This window comes from Drosophila persimilis, unplaced genomic scaffold, assembly GCF_003286085.1.
Source record: "Drosophila persimilis strain 14011-0111.01,24,50 unplaced genomic scaffold, DperRS2 tig00000191-arrow-pilon, whole genome shotgun sequence".
NCBI lineage: Eukaryota > Metazoa > Arthropoda > Insecta > Diptera > Drosophilidae > Drosophila > Drosophila persimilis.
The window spans coordinates 15,010,815-15,027,487 of NW_020825298.1; the positions used below are offsets into that span (position 1 = coordinate 15,010,815).

Here is a 16,673-nt window from a genome sequence, read left to right on the forward strand (position 1 = left end):
TTGTGATTCTCATGGAACGCTGTATTACATGACAGATTGGGGGGTTTGCGTGGGTTTGTGTTTAACGAGTGTTTGGGTGTCTGTCTCTGAGGTCTGTGAGTGATTCAAAACAATTAGACAAGAAATATGCAAATTAAAAAGTGACCTTGGAGGCCGGCCACCTGACATTTCAATTGAATTTGATAAGACGAAAATTAGAGAAACCGCAAGGGGTTAAACCGGAGCAGGTTTTTCAGCATCAGCATCAGCATCCTGGCTGTCACTTAGAATTGGACTAATTAGCATTCAACCACAAGATGATTAAACAATATTTGGAGACCACTGTGGTGTATGATTTGGGGCTTATATTTCATGGAATTGCGTGCCAAAAATCATCTTGATTGCATGATTATAAAAGATAGCAAATAGAGCCACTTCTTTCCCTCACTCTTCTCAGAGCCCACAAAACATCAACAGGTATCCCATTGGTCGAAGCATTCTTTCTTTATTTTCTTTCGTTTCTTTTCGTTTTCTTACCAGGAATCCCCCAAAGCACCCCATTGACTACAGAATTTCAAGTACTCTTTGGCCAAAAAAAAAAACAAAAAATACTTTCAAATCTCAAAATCATTGACCGACCGACCACATTATGTTTGGCTCGACGAAGAGCTGTGTGAGATATTGCTTGTGACACCATGTCACAATACGTTCTTCTAAAATCAGAAGATTTAAAAATAAAATGAAAACAACAAACAATTATTTAAATTTAGTAAATTACGAGTGTTACTCATCAGCTGAGAGCAGACACTCAGGGAGTTCTTAGGAAAAATGTAAACAACAAAAAAAAACGCAAAAATAATAATTAGCCAATATCCGGTTTTTAGGCAAATGAGCATTTTTTCGAGTTCAAATTCAAATTCAAAACAAGATGTACTAGCGCCATCTATCGGAGTTGGTGCTGCAAAACGCTTAATCAAAGACCGCAAAGTTTTTGAATGTTCACCCCTTTCTAGGTCGCACACCGTGCAAATTATTCGATATGTATCGAATAACGCTAATAAAATATTGCTATAAATATCGCTTCATGTACTCACCTTGTTGTGCTAACACACCCATGTAGCACATGTAGATATCACGTAGAAATCTAGCCCTATTTTGTTTAAATCAATTTTTTAAAAAATTGGAAATAAAGTGAGTGTTTAAAAATTAGCCAGTATAGTAGAAAATTGATTCGTTTTCTACTAAAATTATTTGTTCAGTGCTAAATGTCCTAACTAGTCAGGAACACCAAACAGAATATAGGAAAAGTAAAAAAAAAATAACGATAGAGACAAGAAGAAGAAGAAACACAAAATACGTGGTGTTTGGTTTTCGCCAGAAACTTGTGGAAATAATAGATTAAAACACGCCTCAGAATTAGTGAGAAATAGTTGAAAATGTACCTGCTGTGCAACGTAGCCAAAATTCGTGTAAAGCATAAACTGTCATAGGCGAGAACGGACCATGGCCATGACCATCCTTCATGCCAGCGAGAAAGTGAACGCGGAAGCGGAAGCCACCACCTGTCCACCCACTGAGAAGGTCAAAGAAGAACAACAGCAACAGGAGCAGCTGCAACATTCCAAAACATCAAAACGCGTTCAATTCTATCGTTTTGCTTTGTTCTTCATTGCGGGGAGCTTTGCTGCTTTCTCCTTTCACGCACTGACATCATCCAGCAGCTGGCGGCTGCGACAATTGCATCATCTGCCCAATGCCCACTATCTGCAGACGAGGGAAGAGTTCGCTGTGTACTCGGTGGAGGAGTTGAACGCCTTCAAGGAGTTCTACGACAAGAGCATTAGCGACAGCGTTGGGGCCAGCTATTCGGAGGCGGAGCAGACCAACATAAAAGAGGCTTTGGGGGCGTTGCGCCTGGCCCAGGATATGCACCTGTCGGGAAAGGACGACAAGGCCTCGCGATTGTTCGAGCATGCCCTGGCCCTGGCGCCCAAGCATCCGGAGGTGCTACTGCGCTATGGGGAGTTCTTGGAGCACAACCAACGCAACATCGTGCTGGCGGATCAGTACTACTTTCAAGCCTTAACCCTTTGTCCCAGCAACTCGGAGGCTCTGGCCAATCGCCAGCGAACGGCAGAAGTGGTGCAAACACTCGATGAGCGGCGCTTGCAATCCCTGGACTCTAAGAGAGATGCGCTGTCCGCTATACACGAGTCCAGCTCTGCTTTGCGTCGCGCCAAGAAGGAGGCCTACTTCCAGCACATCTACCACTCGGTGGGCATTGAGGGCAACACCATGACACTGGCCCAGACGCGATCCATTCTGGAGACTCGCATGGCCGTCGACGGCAAGTCCATCGATGAGCACAACGAAATCCTGGGCATGGATCTGGCCATGAAGTACATTAATGCGAGCCTCGTGCAAAAGTAAGACCCTAAATGCATAATATTTAACCATTTCCTAATGGAAATCATCTTTCAAAGATTGGAAATAACCATCAAGGACATTCTGGAGCTGCATCGACGCGTTTTGGGACATGTGGATCCCATAGAGGGCGGAGAATTTAGACGAAATCAGGTCTATGTGGGTGGCCACGTGCCGCCCGGCCCTGGGGATCTGGCCCTGTTAATGCAGCGTTTCGAGCGGTGGCTGAATTCGGAGCACAGCAGCTCCCTTCATCCTGTAAAGTGAGTGCAGAAACCTCCAAACTTACGGAAGTACTCAAAACTATGTTTTATTCATAGCTATGCTGCCTATGCCCACTACAAGTTGGTGCACATACACCCCTTTATCGATGGCAATGGACGCACTTCGCGTCTCCTGATGAACACGCTGCTGATGAGGGCTGGCTATCCGCCCGTAATCATTCCCAAACAGCAGCGCAGCAAGTACTACCACTTCTTGAAGCTGGCAAATGAGGGAGACATACGCCCCTTTGTGCGTTTCATTGCGGACTGCACCGAAAAGACGCTGGACCTGTATTTGTGGGCCACCAGCGACCTGCCCCAACAGATACCCATGCTCATCCAAACGGAGAGTGAGGCGGGCGAGCAGCTGGCACAGATGAGGTCTCCACACATCTCCGCTCAAAGCGCATCAATACCGGAGTTTTACGAGTTCTCCGGCTCCGGCTTCCAGCCCTGACACCCCCTGAAACCCCACCAATTTCTTAGCCAATTTCTTCAGCTATTTATATTTCTGTATATTTTTAATTAGCAAATAATCTGCTCGAAATGCCGTTTTTGTCAGACTGTGATCGTATTTAAGCTTAAAGAACTAACCAAAAAACAACAATCTGCTGCGACAGATTATGCAAATCAGTGCAGAAACAAAATCAATCAGTAGTGCTCTATATAAACTAGGTAGCAATTTGTATTTGTATGAACCCAAAGAATTGTGGCGTTTATTCCAAGTTTAGGGGAATCACGTGTGGTTCCTGGACAACGTGTAAATATGACATATCCTAAGAAACTGATTTTATACTGTAGTTTTTCTTTAAGGGTGTTCCAATTGAGAGATAAGAGTGTTCTTGGGAATAGTTTTTGAGCTGTGGATTGGGAGTCCCCCAAAATCTAGAGGCTGAATCGCTGAAAGGCAGTAAATGTCATTTGTGGGCGGATTTTTATGGAATAAAACCAGAGATATAATAGTAAGATGCATAATTGAAATTCCCATAAATTTCAATAGTACACGATTTTTGTATGCTGCCTTCAGATTCTCTTTGTTAAGATTTGACCTTCTCTGGCCATAAATCAAAACTTTTCGAAAGGAACAACTTCTAAATTGTTAAGTTTTGATATTGGTTGAACCCAAAACTGGCATAAATTTGATCTTTTTTGTGTCATAATGTATTTCCTATAATTCTGGAACGTATTTTATAATGTAATTAACATCGCTTAGCGATCAACAAATCATCATCGAACTTAAGTAACTTATTATTGCACATTTGTGAATGTAAAAATGGATTTAAGTGGAGAGAGAGGGAGCCAGACCCCTTACAACTTGGCGCGCTTCAGATAATCCTTGTAGGTGACATCGCGCCACCATTCGGGACGTTCAAAGACACCAGGAGTGGACACAATTGTCTTCTGAAGATGCTGATAGATCTGAAAGGATAGAAAGAACACATTAGCAATGGCAGACACGGTAGTATAAGGAGTCATAAACCTTACATTGCCATCACTCATGCCCAGCGGCGAATTGAGAATAAAGTCTGTGGGTGCAATGGCATCGATCAGGGCGATAGCCTCATCCTTCAGGATTGGCAGAAGCTGCAGAATACCCTGCTGGTAGAGCTCAATGTGCGGGCTATCGCTGAAATATCCGCCCTGATAGAATATGGCCGAGTACTTTGTGACCAAATGGGCGCCATAGAATGATAGCAGCTGCTGCAGCACCTGCTTTTCAGCAGAAGCCGGCAGACTGTTCACAAACTTGTAGAACACATAGTAGATGGTTCGCTGAAATGGGTTACAAGACAGGTCAGATGATGCTCATTCCAAAGGTCAGACTCCTAGACACTCACCTCGCCATAGATTATGGAGAGCTTCTGGGCGGCAAAGACCTGGATGTTGTTGCGAGTCTCGAAGGCGTCCTTGCCCTCGCGCTGCAGTTGCTCGGCACGCTTGACAGTGGTTTCCAGCTGCCAGGCGGTGAGCCAGTTAAGAGCCTTCAGGAGATCTTAAAATGGACAAAGATTAATCCATGATAATATACGATTTTAAGCAGTCGTTGACTCACTGCTTGCATCCAATGCCTGGGCCGGCGTGCGCTCCTCGGCCTTGGTGTGCAGAATGCTGTTAATGTCGCTCAGGAAGGACACCGTTTCTAGCGGAGACACAGCCTTGAAATCGGCATTGCCACGACGCAGACTGATCAACCAATTGGAGGCCTGCTGAATGAGCGTGTTGTTCTCGCCCTCGTATGTGCAATTGGCATCATTGTCGTTCCTCAGATCACCCAGACCTGCAGCCTTAAGGTAGCCATGTCCGCCGCAGGCCTCGCGACACTCCTGGATGCCATCGCGGGCAGCCCATGTGGCCACTGGCTTGAGGGCCGACGAAATGGCATGGATTTCCATGCCCGCCTTCGAGGTATCCTCGCCAGTGAAGCCCTTCATGGTCATGTCCACGTTTTCCTTGCCAATCCACAGCGTAGCCACACGCAACGCGATTGTGGTGGCCAAGTGGGGAATGAGACGGTACTGCTGCGACTGGTACTCAATCACGGGCCACTCCGTCTGACTGTTGTTGGGTCCGAACTGCCTGCGGCTTGCCCCATAGCGGGTGGCTATGGAGACGGCCTTGCTCAAGGCCACATACGTGATGGCTGTGATGTTGACTCGTCCCTGGGAGAGGGCGCCCAGCGAGGCACCCAGTCGCTTGCGCTCATCCTTGATAGGACTGTTGTAGTTGCCCTGGGCATCAATGTCGCCCGCCTTGGACAAGAGGTTCGCCTTGGGAATGCGATACTGATTGAAGCTCACAAAGCTACAAAAGGTTTGGATTAGAGTCGGATGATAATTGCCGTAGCAGACGGAACCTACCCGTTGTCAATGCCATTCAGGCCGATCTTCTCGCCCATGTCTCCCACTGTGACGCCCGGGAAGGGCAACAGCGTGCGCTCATCACGAATTGGCACCAGGAAGGCCTGCAAGCCCTGATGCTTGTCGTCGGGCACAAACAGCTGCGCATAGACTATGGCATGGGTGCAGGTCTTGCCGAGATTACCCACCCAGCACTTGGATGCCTCGAAATCAGGTGTGTGAATGATGAACTCCTTGGTCTTCAGGTCGTAAGTGGCACGGGTGCGCATGCCCAAAGCATTGGTGCCGTGCGAGAACTCTGTGAGGGCATATGCGCCCAAAATCCGATTATCGGAGATCTTAGCAATGTATTTGCCCAAACGTCCCGACCCATTGGACACCAGGGTGCTGGGGAACATGCCATTGGAGAGCCCAAACTTCACGGAGCTGCTGAAGTCATAGCTGAAGATGGCCTGACCAAAGGCCAACAGAAGATGAGGTGTTCCCAAATACTAAAAAGCGAGAGAGATACAATTATTTCGAATTGAATTTGCTATTATTATCTATGACGTGTTCTTACCTCATTCACACCAAAGAAATGCTGCTCCCAGAGCAAATGCTGCCGCTTATTGGCCAACTCCCGAGTACGCTCCAGTGTGGCCACCTCCGGCTCCCTTTGATAGTCCGGGTGCTGCTCCATCCATTGCCATACCTTGTGCTGTGTCGAAGGTGGGATGTAAGTTCGATTAGTCAACGACCCAGATAAGAAGGCTTCGCTAAGATTAGGTGGCGGGTTAAGTGCACTTTTTCGTTCAGATAACACCCAAGACAGGAAGGCAACAGCACAAAAAGAGACATTGTACTTTGTACCCGCACCACAGAAGCGATTGCTCCACATTTAATGCTAGGCTAAGCTGGGCATGGCAATTAAAATGTAATTAATGTCGGTGATTACCTTCAGTCGAATGTGCTCTTCGCCCTCCAGGAGCACGTTCATCCGCTTGTAGCAGAAGCTGGCCTTCTGTCTGTAGACGTCCAAGGGTCCGCTGCGGAACTCCGGAAAGATCTTCTTGTCGTCGAAAATGTTCCCCACCTGCTGGCCATTATCCGCTTCGCTGTAATAATCCGATAATGAAGTTAAAATCTCATTTATTTGATTGACGGCAGAATGCTCGTCTTCGGTGCTGGCCATTGTCGTGGAGATAGTACTGGTCGATTGGTCGACAATGGGCTAATCGTTCGTTGTCAATGATCGAAATCATATTCCTCGATTTTTCTATTTGGTTTAGGATTACTAGCTATATAGGACCCTCAGCCCTAAACACACAATTTTATCCCATTGATGATTCAATTTTCTACAAGATTGGCTAGTTTGAAATGCTTTCTTTAATTTGATTTTGTCTAAAAAAAGGTTTTAGAACGGTCTTCGGCGCTGCAATTGTTGAAATTGCGAGTACTCACTTGATTGCAACCATGTCTATCGCTATCTCTTTCTTTTGCTCCGTCTTTTGTGGGATGTGCTAACGGTCACGGCTCTGCTCGAACTGTTTTGAAAGTTAACAAATGCCGAACTATTATTGGAAAAAGGTCGAAGGAAAGTGGCCAGCGATAAGATTTACCAAGCTTATCCGACATTCATGGCCAGTCGGCCGGGCCGGCTATGAATTGCCTCTTCAAGGTGGGCATCCGCCTTGGATAAGATAAGAGAGCCCAAAACATGGTAAAGGCCCAAAACCCATATCACATTGTTGTGCACTTGTTCGTTCGGCAAGGAACGGCAGCTGGTTTTTAGTCTATTTTTACAAAATCATAAATTAAAATGGTTATCTGAGCGAATATAAGGAAAAGAACATATCGATATTTGTTGTTTCAGTGTTGCATTACAGCTACAGACATTGGCGCGTATTCAAATTTGGTGTGAAAAGGAAAGCAGGGTGCGATTACGTAGAGATAGTGTATGTTTAATCAAACACTTGTGAAGTTTCTTTTAATTATCTTAAATAGTAAAAAAATATAGGTTTTTACGGCAGGTAAATGATTGTCGTTGAACTTGGATAATTGCAGACTGTAATAATTGGATAAGTGATATTTTTAAATAATATTAACCAAAGAAAGTATTTATCTAATAAAAACTGGAGCTACGACCATTTATTTCTATGACAGATATTTCGTAAATCGACTTTTAATGCGACTTAATTGAGCTTCAATTTGTAAGCTTTCCTTGTGGTATCTTTAATAAATCTGAGGTGGTTTGCATTTCCTGCAACTATTTTATTTTGCAGTATTCCAATAGCTGCGGATCCGTCAAGTTAACAAGAGGCTCTGTGCCAAATTAGGCACTTATACTTACTAAATTTAGAACTAGGAATTCCTATTACAATCCGTTCCACCTGATTGTTTTCCCAGTATTTGCGTCACAGCCAAATGACAGGACAGCACTTTGACAAATGCATTTTTAATTGATCTAATCGGTTTTTATTGATGATGCCATATTTATTATTACTATTACGACTTACACTTAGTTAACATGCAATGCGCGGTCTATCGGTCTTGCGTTTCTTGGCGTTTTTTGTTCAATAAATTTCTATTCCTCTATTTAGTGATTATCATGTTTCTTAAGTCATAAATATTGATTTCGTTTGCAGCTAATTTGGAGCACAAATTAAAATTGTATGTATATATTGTATTGTATTGTATTGTTGTACTCAAGTTCTGTGTGTATGCTTTTTAAAATCATTTTTGAAATCCTCTAAACGGTACGATTTTGAAGAATTAAACTATTTAGGTAACACGTAGTCGTTAGTCATTGATTAAATAGATTTTTGTTTGCTTGTAAATCTCATAATTTCTCTTCCGCTTGCATTTGCATTTGCATTTGATATAAAAAGCATTATAAAATGCAGCTACAGCTGCAGCTGTTGTTCCTACCAAAATATTTACGTAATTTCTAAGTTTAATTTGCGTTTAAGCTGCTAAATATAATATATATACTTGCTAAAATATATACTAATTGACAAATTGGTTTTTGCGAAATGAATGTTGCGTCGTGAGTGATATATTAAAATTTCCATCCTCGGGTTACAACCGTACGTATGAGAGTCACATAATTTCTTTTTGGCTTAAACTAATCAAGTATTGAGATATTCGTGTGATTATATTCGTAGATATACAGAATCGTTTGCGGTGCAAGAAAGAAACGTTGCTAAATATAATTTAAGAACCGAAACTAAACATTTTGCTAAATTAACTAAAGATTAAACTAGAACTAAACTATAGAAGAGATTGCAGCTGTGGTGTGGTGTCCGCTTAAAAGAATATATCCGGCGTGTCGTACAGATTGAGGCTCTTCTCCATTAACGTCCCTGACAGCAGGTCCGCCGCCTCCAGGGGCTCCTCGAGCGGTGACGGGCGTGCAGCAGCAGCAGCACCCCTTCCACCCTCACCATTCGTCTCATATCATCGACTCTGCACTGAGCTGGCTGCCGACGAGTTGGAGGAGAAGGCCGACTGCAGGCTGGTCATCGAGCCCTTGTAGTTGACAGAGCTAAGGACCTCATAGAAGAGGTTCAGCTGTGCCCCCGACGGACTGAACCAGTGCATCAGATAGCTGTCGTTGTGGTGCATCACATGCGAGCCCTGCACACTCTCCTTGTGCCGACAGATGAGGGTGGGCTCCTCCCGGAAGTAGTTGGTGCCCTCGACAAAGTCCTGCAGATCAAAGTAGGAAACAGCATCATCTGAGGGAGGGAGAAAAAATAACATTGAAAACTCCTTCAAATGGAGAGGGGTAGGTGTTTCTTATACCATTCTTCTCTGGCAGCTCCTGGGTCACGCGATACAGTGTAAAGTGCAAGTCGTTGCGCATCACATCAAAGTCCCATGTCAGCACACTCTTGGGGTCCTCGTTGCGGATGAGCAGCTCGTGGCTAAATCCAGGCTTCAGATCCACACTCTTGTACAGATTCTGATGGTCATGCTGATGGTTGGCCGACAGGCGCTTCATAGGTGCCAGAGCCACTGGAGCCAATGAAGCCTCGGCACTGGCAGTGGCAGTGCCAGGCGAGGCAATGGTCACATCATCATCATGATCCTCCAGGGAATTCGCCTTGTAGAGGGTCTTTGGCACCAGTCCTCCCTCGTGTATCATCGTCTGGGAAGCATAAAGCAGACGTTTTATTTATAGAACTTTATAGTGGCTGAAAGGAAGATCTATCTTTGGCTAGAAGTAAGCGTTTAAGACAGTTAAAGACAGTTTCAACTGAGACAAAGTAGACACGGACATGAGGACATGGGACATGGGACATGGTTTGCGGATGTCAATGCTAAGCAGCAGCGGCAGAGCGGCGCACATATGTATGGACTTGACACAGTTCGCAGACAGAAAAACACAAAAGAAAGACGATAAAGGACACAAAGAGTGTAACAAAGAGTGTGTAAAACGAACGATGGACAAAGGAATATACTATACTGGGCGGTGACATGACACATGACATATCGCAGAGAGCGCAACGAGAAAGAGTATTTATAGTTTGGAGGAGCTGCTTACACAATCGCATTTAGCTAAATAACAATGCGTAAAGTATTTCTGACTGACTTGCTCCGACACATGCGCCACAGTCTGCAGCAAACCGCAGAGCCGCGAAAGAGGCGATAAATGTTTACAAAAAATATACAAACAAATAAATAACGAATCAAATATACTTGTATCTACACTGCCGTTCCCAAACAAACTGCAAAACTACATATCGAAAGAGAGCTACATATGTAAACATCTATGTATATCATCGATTTACCTTGCAAGGGCCGCCCAGAAAATCGGGGACTATCTCCTCGTCAATATACTGGGCCAGACCGTCCTTCATGTGCTCACAATCGGGGCCATAGAACAGGAACTTTGAGCGTGTGTGCTCATCTGTGTGTGGCAGGAAACGATTATATAACAGAGGCAGGGGAAAGGCAGTGAAAAACCCACTCACCAATGAACGCGCTCACAATGGTCCAGGCAATGGGGAACACTCGAGGCGCTCGCACCACCAGCACACGTCCCATGGTCTCTGGATAATTGCGCTCCACCGTCTCGATGATGTACAGCAAGGCCTTGATGCCAGGACGCCACAAATGGCGCATAGACAGGCCCTCCAGGTCCACCAGCAAAGACCAATTCAAGATGGGTTTATCCAAACGCTCCGCAGATTCATTGATCTTTTGTATTCCCTCCTCGCAAATGTGTAGGGCCTATAGGCAGAAAGATCAGCACGAGATCCAGAGACTATTTGGGATTCGAAAACTTACCAAGCGTAAAAGCCCTTCCATGCCCAGACTCTTTAGCAAACCCTTGACATCCATGTGACCCAATCGTAGTATATAGATGGGCCTGCCATCCTTGTCGTGATGATGCCAGCCGCCTGGAAAGTGCTCCACCACCACCGCTGGCTCGGTGTACTCCTCGAGGAGCGAATCCATGCGATGCTCTTTGCGCCATTGAAGCGAGTCGCAGAGCATGGCAAAGGCCTGGCTCACGTGCCAGTCCCTGGCTGACAAGAAACGCAGGATGGTCTGATAACTGGGCACACGCTCCAGATCATCGACACCATCGAGCATTTTTCGCAGCTCCAGCAGCTTGGACTCCTGCATCGGGGAGAGCTGGCCCAGATTGCGGGCTATGAAGTCGCCATCGAGCAGGATATCGTGATGCTGTTTCTGTTCCGGTGTTGGGGACTTGGCGGCATCGAGTGGCGGCACCCAACGGTCCACATGTGTGACGCCTTCCTGCTCCAGTTGATTGATGAAATACTCAATGATCTCCTTCCCCTTGAGCGTCGTTTGTGTGTACTGCTTCATGCCCATCTTCTCCATGGAGTGCTCAAAGCCAAAGAAGTTCTTGATGTCCAGCGTGGCCGTCTGATCGAAGCACGTCCATTCGGCGTTGTCCGGATGGGCGTAGTAGCGACACCGCTCGAAGATCTCGATGCGCGAGGAGAAGCTCTCGTTGACGGCCTCGATGCTCAGCGTGCGGTTGCTCATGTCCAGATAGTTGTGCTGCAGGAAGTATACGAAATCGACGCCAATCAGCTTCTTGAAGATGTAGGGGGCATCCACAGCCAGCTTGCAGCGGCGGGTGGTGTTCGTCTTGGCCCCGTTCTCCAGCGACTCAATCTTGATGACATCGCAGTCAAGGACTATGGGCATCTGTGGGCATTTGGGGAAGCGTCGCTCATAGGCCTAGAAATATATAGATAGAAAAAGGATGAGATGAGCGTGAAACTACAGAGATTTTTCAGGGGTTTAGGGTGGATGCCTTGCCCTTTTACAGCCACTCTGTAACGCTAGGGCACAATGCCAATCGGCCTTGAACGTGGGCCAATTTATGAACATGAACTTGGCTAGGACTTTGGCCCGGACCCCTGCCCCCCCTTCCACCCTCTCGTACCCAAAACATTTGCAAAATATTTGCCAAAAATTTCCACACACACAAAAGGCTATTTTTGGTATACTCTTGCTTAGGATTTTTCCCTTAATATTTTCTATTAATTTTCGTTTGGAAAAGCTCATAATTGCACGCTTAAATATTTGAGAGCACAAACAGGTGCTATTTTTAGTTGCTCTCATTAGAGTTAGAGCATCTGTGGTTCGTGCTGCTTTTGGCCTAGTTCTTTCTTTTTATGGCCGCCAGCGAGAGCTTCTTCAGCTTTATCTCGTCGGGTGGCATAAACAAATGAGCAAACTACGCCGCATTCCCCACACGGCCATCTACAGCTACACTGGGCGAAAAAAAGGACACCAGAAAGTGAGTTTTTTGAACAAGTAAGAACTTACAGCGACACAAAGGGAATATAGTTATCTGGAATTACTTTTAGGAGTCATTGAGAATTTCCATTGGGAAATGTCTCTTCTATCCCAGAATATATTTTCTATGGAAAGTGTAGATAATTTTGCTATCTCTCTAATTGTGAGAATGTTTTCTTTAATTTCTCTAATTTTCTCTCATTGTGCAGATACTTCTCGCCACTGGAATTCTCATTAGATGATTGTCTGTTTATTGCACACACAAAAACTGTACTTGGAAAAATCGAAACACAAATTGCTTATTGCACAAAAAAGGAATTGCCTTCTAAATATTGTATGTGTGTGTGTGTGCAATTTATTATAATTACCAAATGCGGCGCTGCTGTTAATTCTCACACGGAATGTCGTGCCAGAAGCTAAGACCTCATTGATTTTTGAAAAGCATACATCCAACGGCATGCCCTAATAAAAGTTTACAAATTATGCAGAACAGAAAGAACTTCCAAGAGAGCCCCAGTAAGGCCACCAAGGCCACCCACCCACCAACCCAACCACCCATCCACCCATCCATGGTCGCGTGTCCTTTAAGATGCACTCGAAGGCCGACATTTTCCTCTGACAGGACAGGCCCTGCCCCACCGCGCCGCGCCTTGTACGTAATTGAGCCGAACTTGCTTAATAATTAAAAGGTTCAAGGCAGATTGTGTCGCCACGGACTGGGTCCGGGCCGGGTCCGCAGTGTGTCTGGGAAAAATCGAAGCCCAGGACAACTTGTTGGGTCCCGAGCCTCCATCGATGGCTGAATTATTTAGCTGCTGGAAACGTGTGAACAACCACATGAGCGACGATTTACGACCTCTGCACGGGGGCCTAAAGGTCTCGCGCCTCGGTCTTGGACAGATTTATGGTCGATTTGGAGAGTTCAAGCAACAATCCCGCACACAAACAAACCCTTCGGTTCGTCCTGCCCAACGGATGGATGAGTTGTCCTTGTTCCCGTGGAGTCATGGTATATGCTAATTGGCCATTAAAAACTTTGTCGGTTCGTTGCTTCGTTCGCTCGACTTTTACAGTGACTCAAAAACAACCAGTGGGAGAGGGAGAAGGAGAGGTAGAGGCAGAAGCAGAAGCAGATGGCAGTGGGGAGTGGGGAGTAGGCAGTAGGGAGTGAGTGTCAGTGGCACGGGTTCTGCTTTTGTTTTCGCTTTTCGCAGCGGCTCTCCTATATATAGAAAGTGTGCAAATTCACTTGGCACATGTGACGTATGGGGGCGCCGTATACGTATCGTATTGAAACTTCTCTCCCCCCCCGAGACCCCACTCGACTCGTTTCAAAGCGAAGCGCATCCGCGACTCTCGACACTCGGGAGCGTGTGTAGTGTCGCGGTGTCGTCGCTCCGAGCCAAACAAATGTCGAGGATGACCTTGATCTACCGCCGCAAATGCATTTCAGCCTATTGGATATTACGTCAATAATGCAATATTATGAATTATTCTTTCTGTCTGCTGAAGTTGCCTATAATTAATTGTTGTCAATTCGAGGAGACAACTGTAATTGAGGATTAAAGATTGCTAGCTTCGCAGTAATAAATCTCTAGATCTATAAATCTTTGTAAAGAAATGAAAACTGATTTCCAATTTCAGTCCCAAATCTTTTTCCATTAGTGATTGAAAAAAGAGTAAACAACTTTTGTGGAAATTGGATACCTGATTGCAGTATTTCACAAAAACTTTTGCTTCGAAACTGATTCAGCTTTGACACCTGATATTTATTTACTTAATTTGAAAGTTCTGCTGCCTTTGCCTGGGGCTCTGGTGAAAAGATATCCAATGTCTAGCCTTGGTATTGCCACGTACCAGTTACCAAAGAGGAATTTACAATGCCTATTGCGTTTATTGCGCCACCAAACAATTGAAACTATAATTTAACTCATATCATATCATGAATTGGTTCACTCCCCTTCCCAGTGATGAATATAATGCTCGCAAAAAAAACTGTCCAATCAGACATACACTCGTAATGCCCTGAGTACCCACATCCTCTGCCTCCACACACAGCCCAGACAGAGACAGAGACAGGGGGCACCTTTCATATGAACATTTGAAAACGTGACCACTCGTTCAGTGGGTGATAGATGGGGCAGACAGATAGATAGGTAGATAGATAGTATAATGCGATTATTTACTGTTAAGCCAATTAGTTTTTCTTTACTTGAAAGGCATATGGCATATACTATACTATCATGAATGAGTCCCATGGATAAACATGTTTCGAGTCAATGACATTATGCTCTGGACTTTTGGACTCGCCAACTACAGAAAATAATATATATTTTTTTGCTTTTAATAAATACTGATAATAAACTAGTTGCGCCATCTGTTGTGTTAAAGTTTAATTAAAGAGGGGGGGTTTTTCCTATGATAAGTTCTAGATAATTAATATTAAGTGCTTGTATAGAAAATGCGTCACAAAGTATTCGGGGATTGGCTGTTGTTTCGGTGGGATTTTATCAGGAAAATATATGTCTATGGAATATAAGCCAATTTGATGGAATGTTTTCATACCCGTATTAATACAGTCAACACTCGATGGAAGGCTATAAAAGCTAATAGATAAGATTGCAATCAAGTAAACCTCTGAAGTAACCATGTCGCAAGTATTTTACACCCTAAAACCAGTGTCCACTGTACCATAGACATTTGTATCTGTATCTGACAGCAGTACTGTTATCAGTTGTATAACGCACACACACATTCAAATGTACTATATAGTTTTTTGTGCTTTTATGGTGTATCATTTTCACTGATTGTTATTGTACAAATGGGCCATAATCGCTTATTTCCTGTCTCAATTGTGAGTTTTGTCCCATTGTGTGAGAGACAAGACGGACGGATCTTTTGCGAATGCAAATCACGAACATGAGCTATCTCTATCTCTCTCTCCCGCTGAGCTCCTCTTCATTCAATGGGATAGTGGCTTCCTCTCTCCTACCATTGTACGCTCTGAGAGAGAGTACCACGATTTCAAGCAGATGTTTGTCACAAAGGGAATAAATTCCCTGAAATTCTGGCTAAAACTGTGCATTGGCCATTATTTTTGAAGCACAAATCTGCAGTTGCATTTGTTACATCATATCAATGTTCAATATGCAATGTTTTAAGAAACAAACGATCTGTAAGTGTATCCAAATCTGCGGCCTCCAAAGCAATCCTTTCCTCTCCGCCTCCCAACCCCTCTCACTTTTCCAACAGCCTCTCGTCTTTTGTTATGAGAGCGATTTCCCATTCATGAAACTACAGACAGACAAAGAGAGCACCACCAGAGATAGAGTGAGATAGCTGGACAGAGGCGCTGCGCTCTCTCTGAGCCCAGAGAGGGGGAAATTATGGCTGTCCAAGGTTAATTTTATTTATCTTCTGCAAGGGAAATCCGAGTGCAGGAAAGATTGCACTTCCGAATGAAAATCAATCAACAGCTGCTGTTCGCATAATTAAGAATGTGTTGTAACCAGCATTAATCACGAAAATTATAAATAAAACAAACATTTCTATAGAGCAGAGCAGAGCAGTGATGGCGGGTGTGGAGGCGACACGGAAGAGACACGCCTACACGGCTGGTGCTGGTACTGCTGGTTCTGCTGCTGCAAACAAAAGATACACACCTTCATCACCAGCTCAAAGGGATATTTGTAGACCCGAACGGGGGATTGGAATTTCTGCACCATCTTGTTGTTGTTCCTGTGCTCTCAATTCACACTTGACACTGGTTAAAAATCAATTTTCACTTATTGCACTTTTCCGTATTTCGTACAGTCCGTGGGTGGTTCTCGGCCCCGTTTAACAGTTCAATTTTGAGAAGTATATTATTCCGTTTACGAGCTATACTTTCTCATGACACTTTCAAATGATTATTCACAGATTTATTTTAACACTGCTCTCAATCCGTTCTATGGTTGTATTCCTGTGCAAACAGGCCCCAGCGTGTTTGGGTCGTTGTTGATGGCGTTGCAACCGCAGCTGGCCGTGGAAAGCGGGGAAAGCCTTTCTCTCTCTTGGTGGAGCAAAACGTTAGTGATATTGTTGGAGCAGTGGAGCAGCAGCGGCAGCGACAGCGTGAGCAGAAGCGCTGCTTGCGCTATCGATGGGTGGCTATCGATGGTTTTCTGCCGTTTGCGTGAGTGGCCTGGTGGCGATAGTACTGGCAGGCAATCGATATACTATGAATTTGGAATTTATTTGAAATATATTTCCAAGTGTCGACAATGTAAAATTTCAGGAATCTCAGAAGCTGTGCTTGCCTTTTTATGTTTTTAATCTTATTAACTTACTTCCATGTATTTTTACTAATACTGAAGCCAATAAAAGTTTTGTAACTCATATTTCT

The 16,673-nt window shown here is 44.6% G+C and overlaps 3 protein-coding genes across 4 annotated transcripts; 1 reads left to right on the forward strand and 2 right to left on the reverse strand.

The window, feature by feature from the left end:
• The first annotated feature begins 1,310 nt into the window (after positions 1-1,310).
• On the forward strand, positions 1,311-3,454 carry LOC6593652 (adenosine monophosphate-protein transferase Fic). Its single transcript, XM_002019203.2, has 3 exons — positions 1,311-2,405; positions 2,463-2,666; positions 2,724-3,454. The coding sequence occupies exons 1-3, from the start codon at positions 1,483-1,485 to the stop codon at positions 3,121-3,123; spliced, it is 1,527 nt and encodes a 508-aa protein (XP_002019239.1). The 5' UTR covers positions 1,311-1,482; the 3' UTR covers positions 3,124-3,454.
• A 350-nt stretch (positions 3,455-3,804) lies between these two features.
• Positions 3,805-7,046, reverse strand: LOC6593651 (peroxisomal acyl-coenzyme A oxidase 3). Of its 2 annotated transcripts, XM_026988802.1 has the most exons (8): positions 6,965-7,046; positions 6,459-6,618; positions 6,084-6,221; positions 5,525-6,015; positions 4,720-5,468; positions 4,505-4,659; positions 4,152-4,439; positions 3,805-4,085 (listed from the first exon to the last, which is right to left on the reverse strand). In XM_026988802.1, the coding sequence occupies exons 1-8, from the start codon at positions 6,976-6,978 to the stop codon at positions 3,975-3,977; spliced, it is 2,106 nt and encodes a 701-aa protein (XP_026844603.1). In that variant the 5' UTR covers positions 6,979-7,046; the 3' UTR covers positions 3,805-3,974. The 2 variants fall into 2 exon arrangements, with proteins under 2 accessions (XP_026844603.1, XP_002019238.1); XM_002019202.2 differs by lacking the exon at positions 6,965-7,046 and having other exon boundaries at positions 6,459-6,710.
• A 913-nt stretch (positions 7,047-7,959) lies between these two features.
• LOC6593650 (protein real-time) lies at positions 7,960-16,428 on the reverse strand. Its single transcript, XM_002019201.2, has 6 exons — positions 15,952-16,428; positions 10,796-11,725; positions 10,480-10,738; positions 10,297-10,415; positions 9,308-9,653; positions 7,960-9,240 (listed from the first exon to the last, which is right to left on the reverse strand). The coding sequence occupies exons 1-6, from the start codon at positions 16,012-16,014 to the stop codon at positions 8,960-8,962; spliced, it is 1,998 nt and encodes a 665-aa protein (XP_002019237.2). The 5' UTR covers positions 16,015-16,428; the 3' UTR covers positions 7,960-8,959.
• Between the last annotated feature and the right edge of the window lie 245 nt (positions 16,429-16,673).

Bases quoted from the DNA above. Each gene is read 5' to 3' on its own strand.
- LOC6593652 (XM_002019203.2), top strand. From the start codon at position 1,483: ATGGCCATGACCATCCTTCATGCCAGCGAGAAAGTGAACGCGGAAGCG. The intron at 2,406-2,462 runs GTAAGACCCTAA...CATCTTTCAAAG, and splicing joins AATGCGAGCCTCGTGCAAAA to ATTGGAAATAACCATCAAGG. The intron at 2,667-2,723 runs GTGAGTGCAGAA...TTTTATTCATAG, and splicing joins AGCTCCCTTCATCCTGTAAA to CTATGCTGCCTATGCCCACT.
- LOC6593651 (XM_002019202.2), bottom strand. From the start codon at position 6,695: ATGGCCAGCACCGAAGACGAGCATTCTGCCGTCAATCAAATAAATGAG. The intron at 4,660-4,719 runs GTGAGTCAACGA...GTCCATTTTAAG, and splicing joins CCAGGCATTGGATGCAAGCA to ATCTCCTGAAGGCTCTTAAC. The intron at 4,086-4,151 runs GTAAGGTTTATG...CTATCCTTTCAG, and splicing joins TGGGCATGAGTGATGGCAAT to ATCTATCAGCATCTTCAGAA.
- LOC6593650 (XM_002019201.2), bottom strand. From the start codon at position 16,014: ATGGTGCAGAAATTCCAATCCCCCGTTCGGGTCTACAAATATCCCTTT. The intron at 10,739-10,795 runs GTAAGTTTTCGA...TTCTGCCTATAG, and splicing joins TGGAAGGGCTTTTACGCTTG to GCCCTACACATTTGCGAGGA. The intron at 10,416-10,479 runs GTGAGTGGGTTT...TGCCACACACAG, and splicing joins CATTGTGAGCGCGTTCATTG to ATGAGCACACACGCTCAAAG.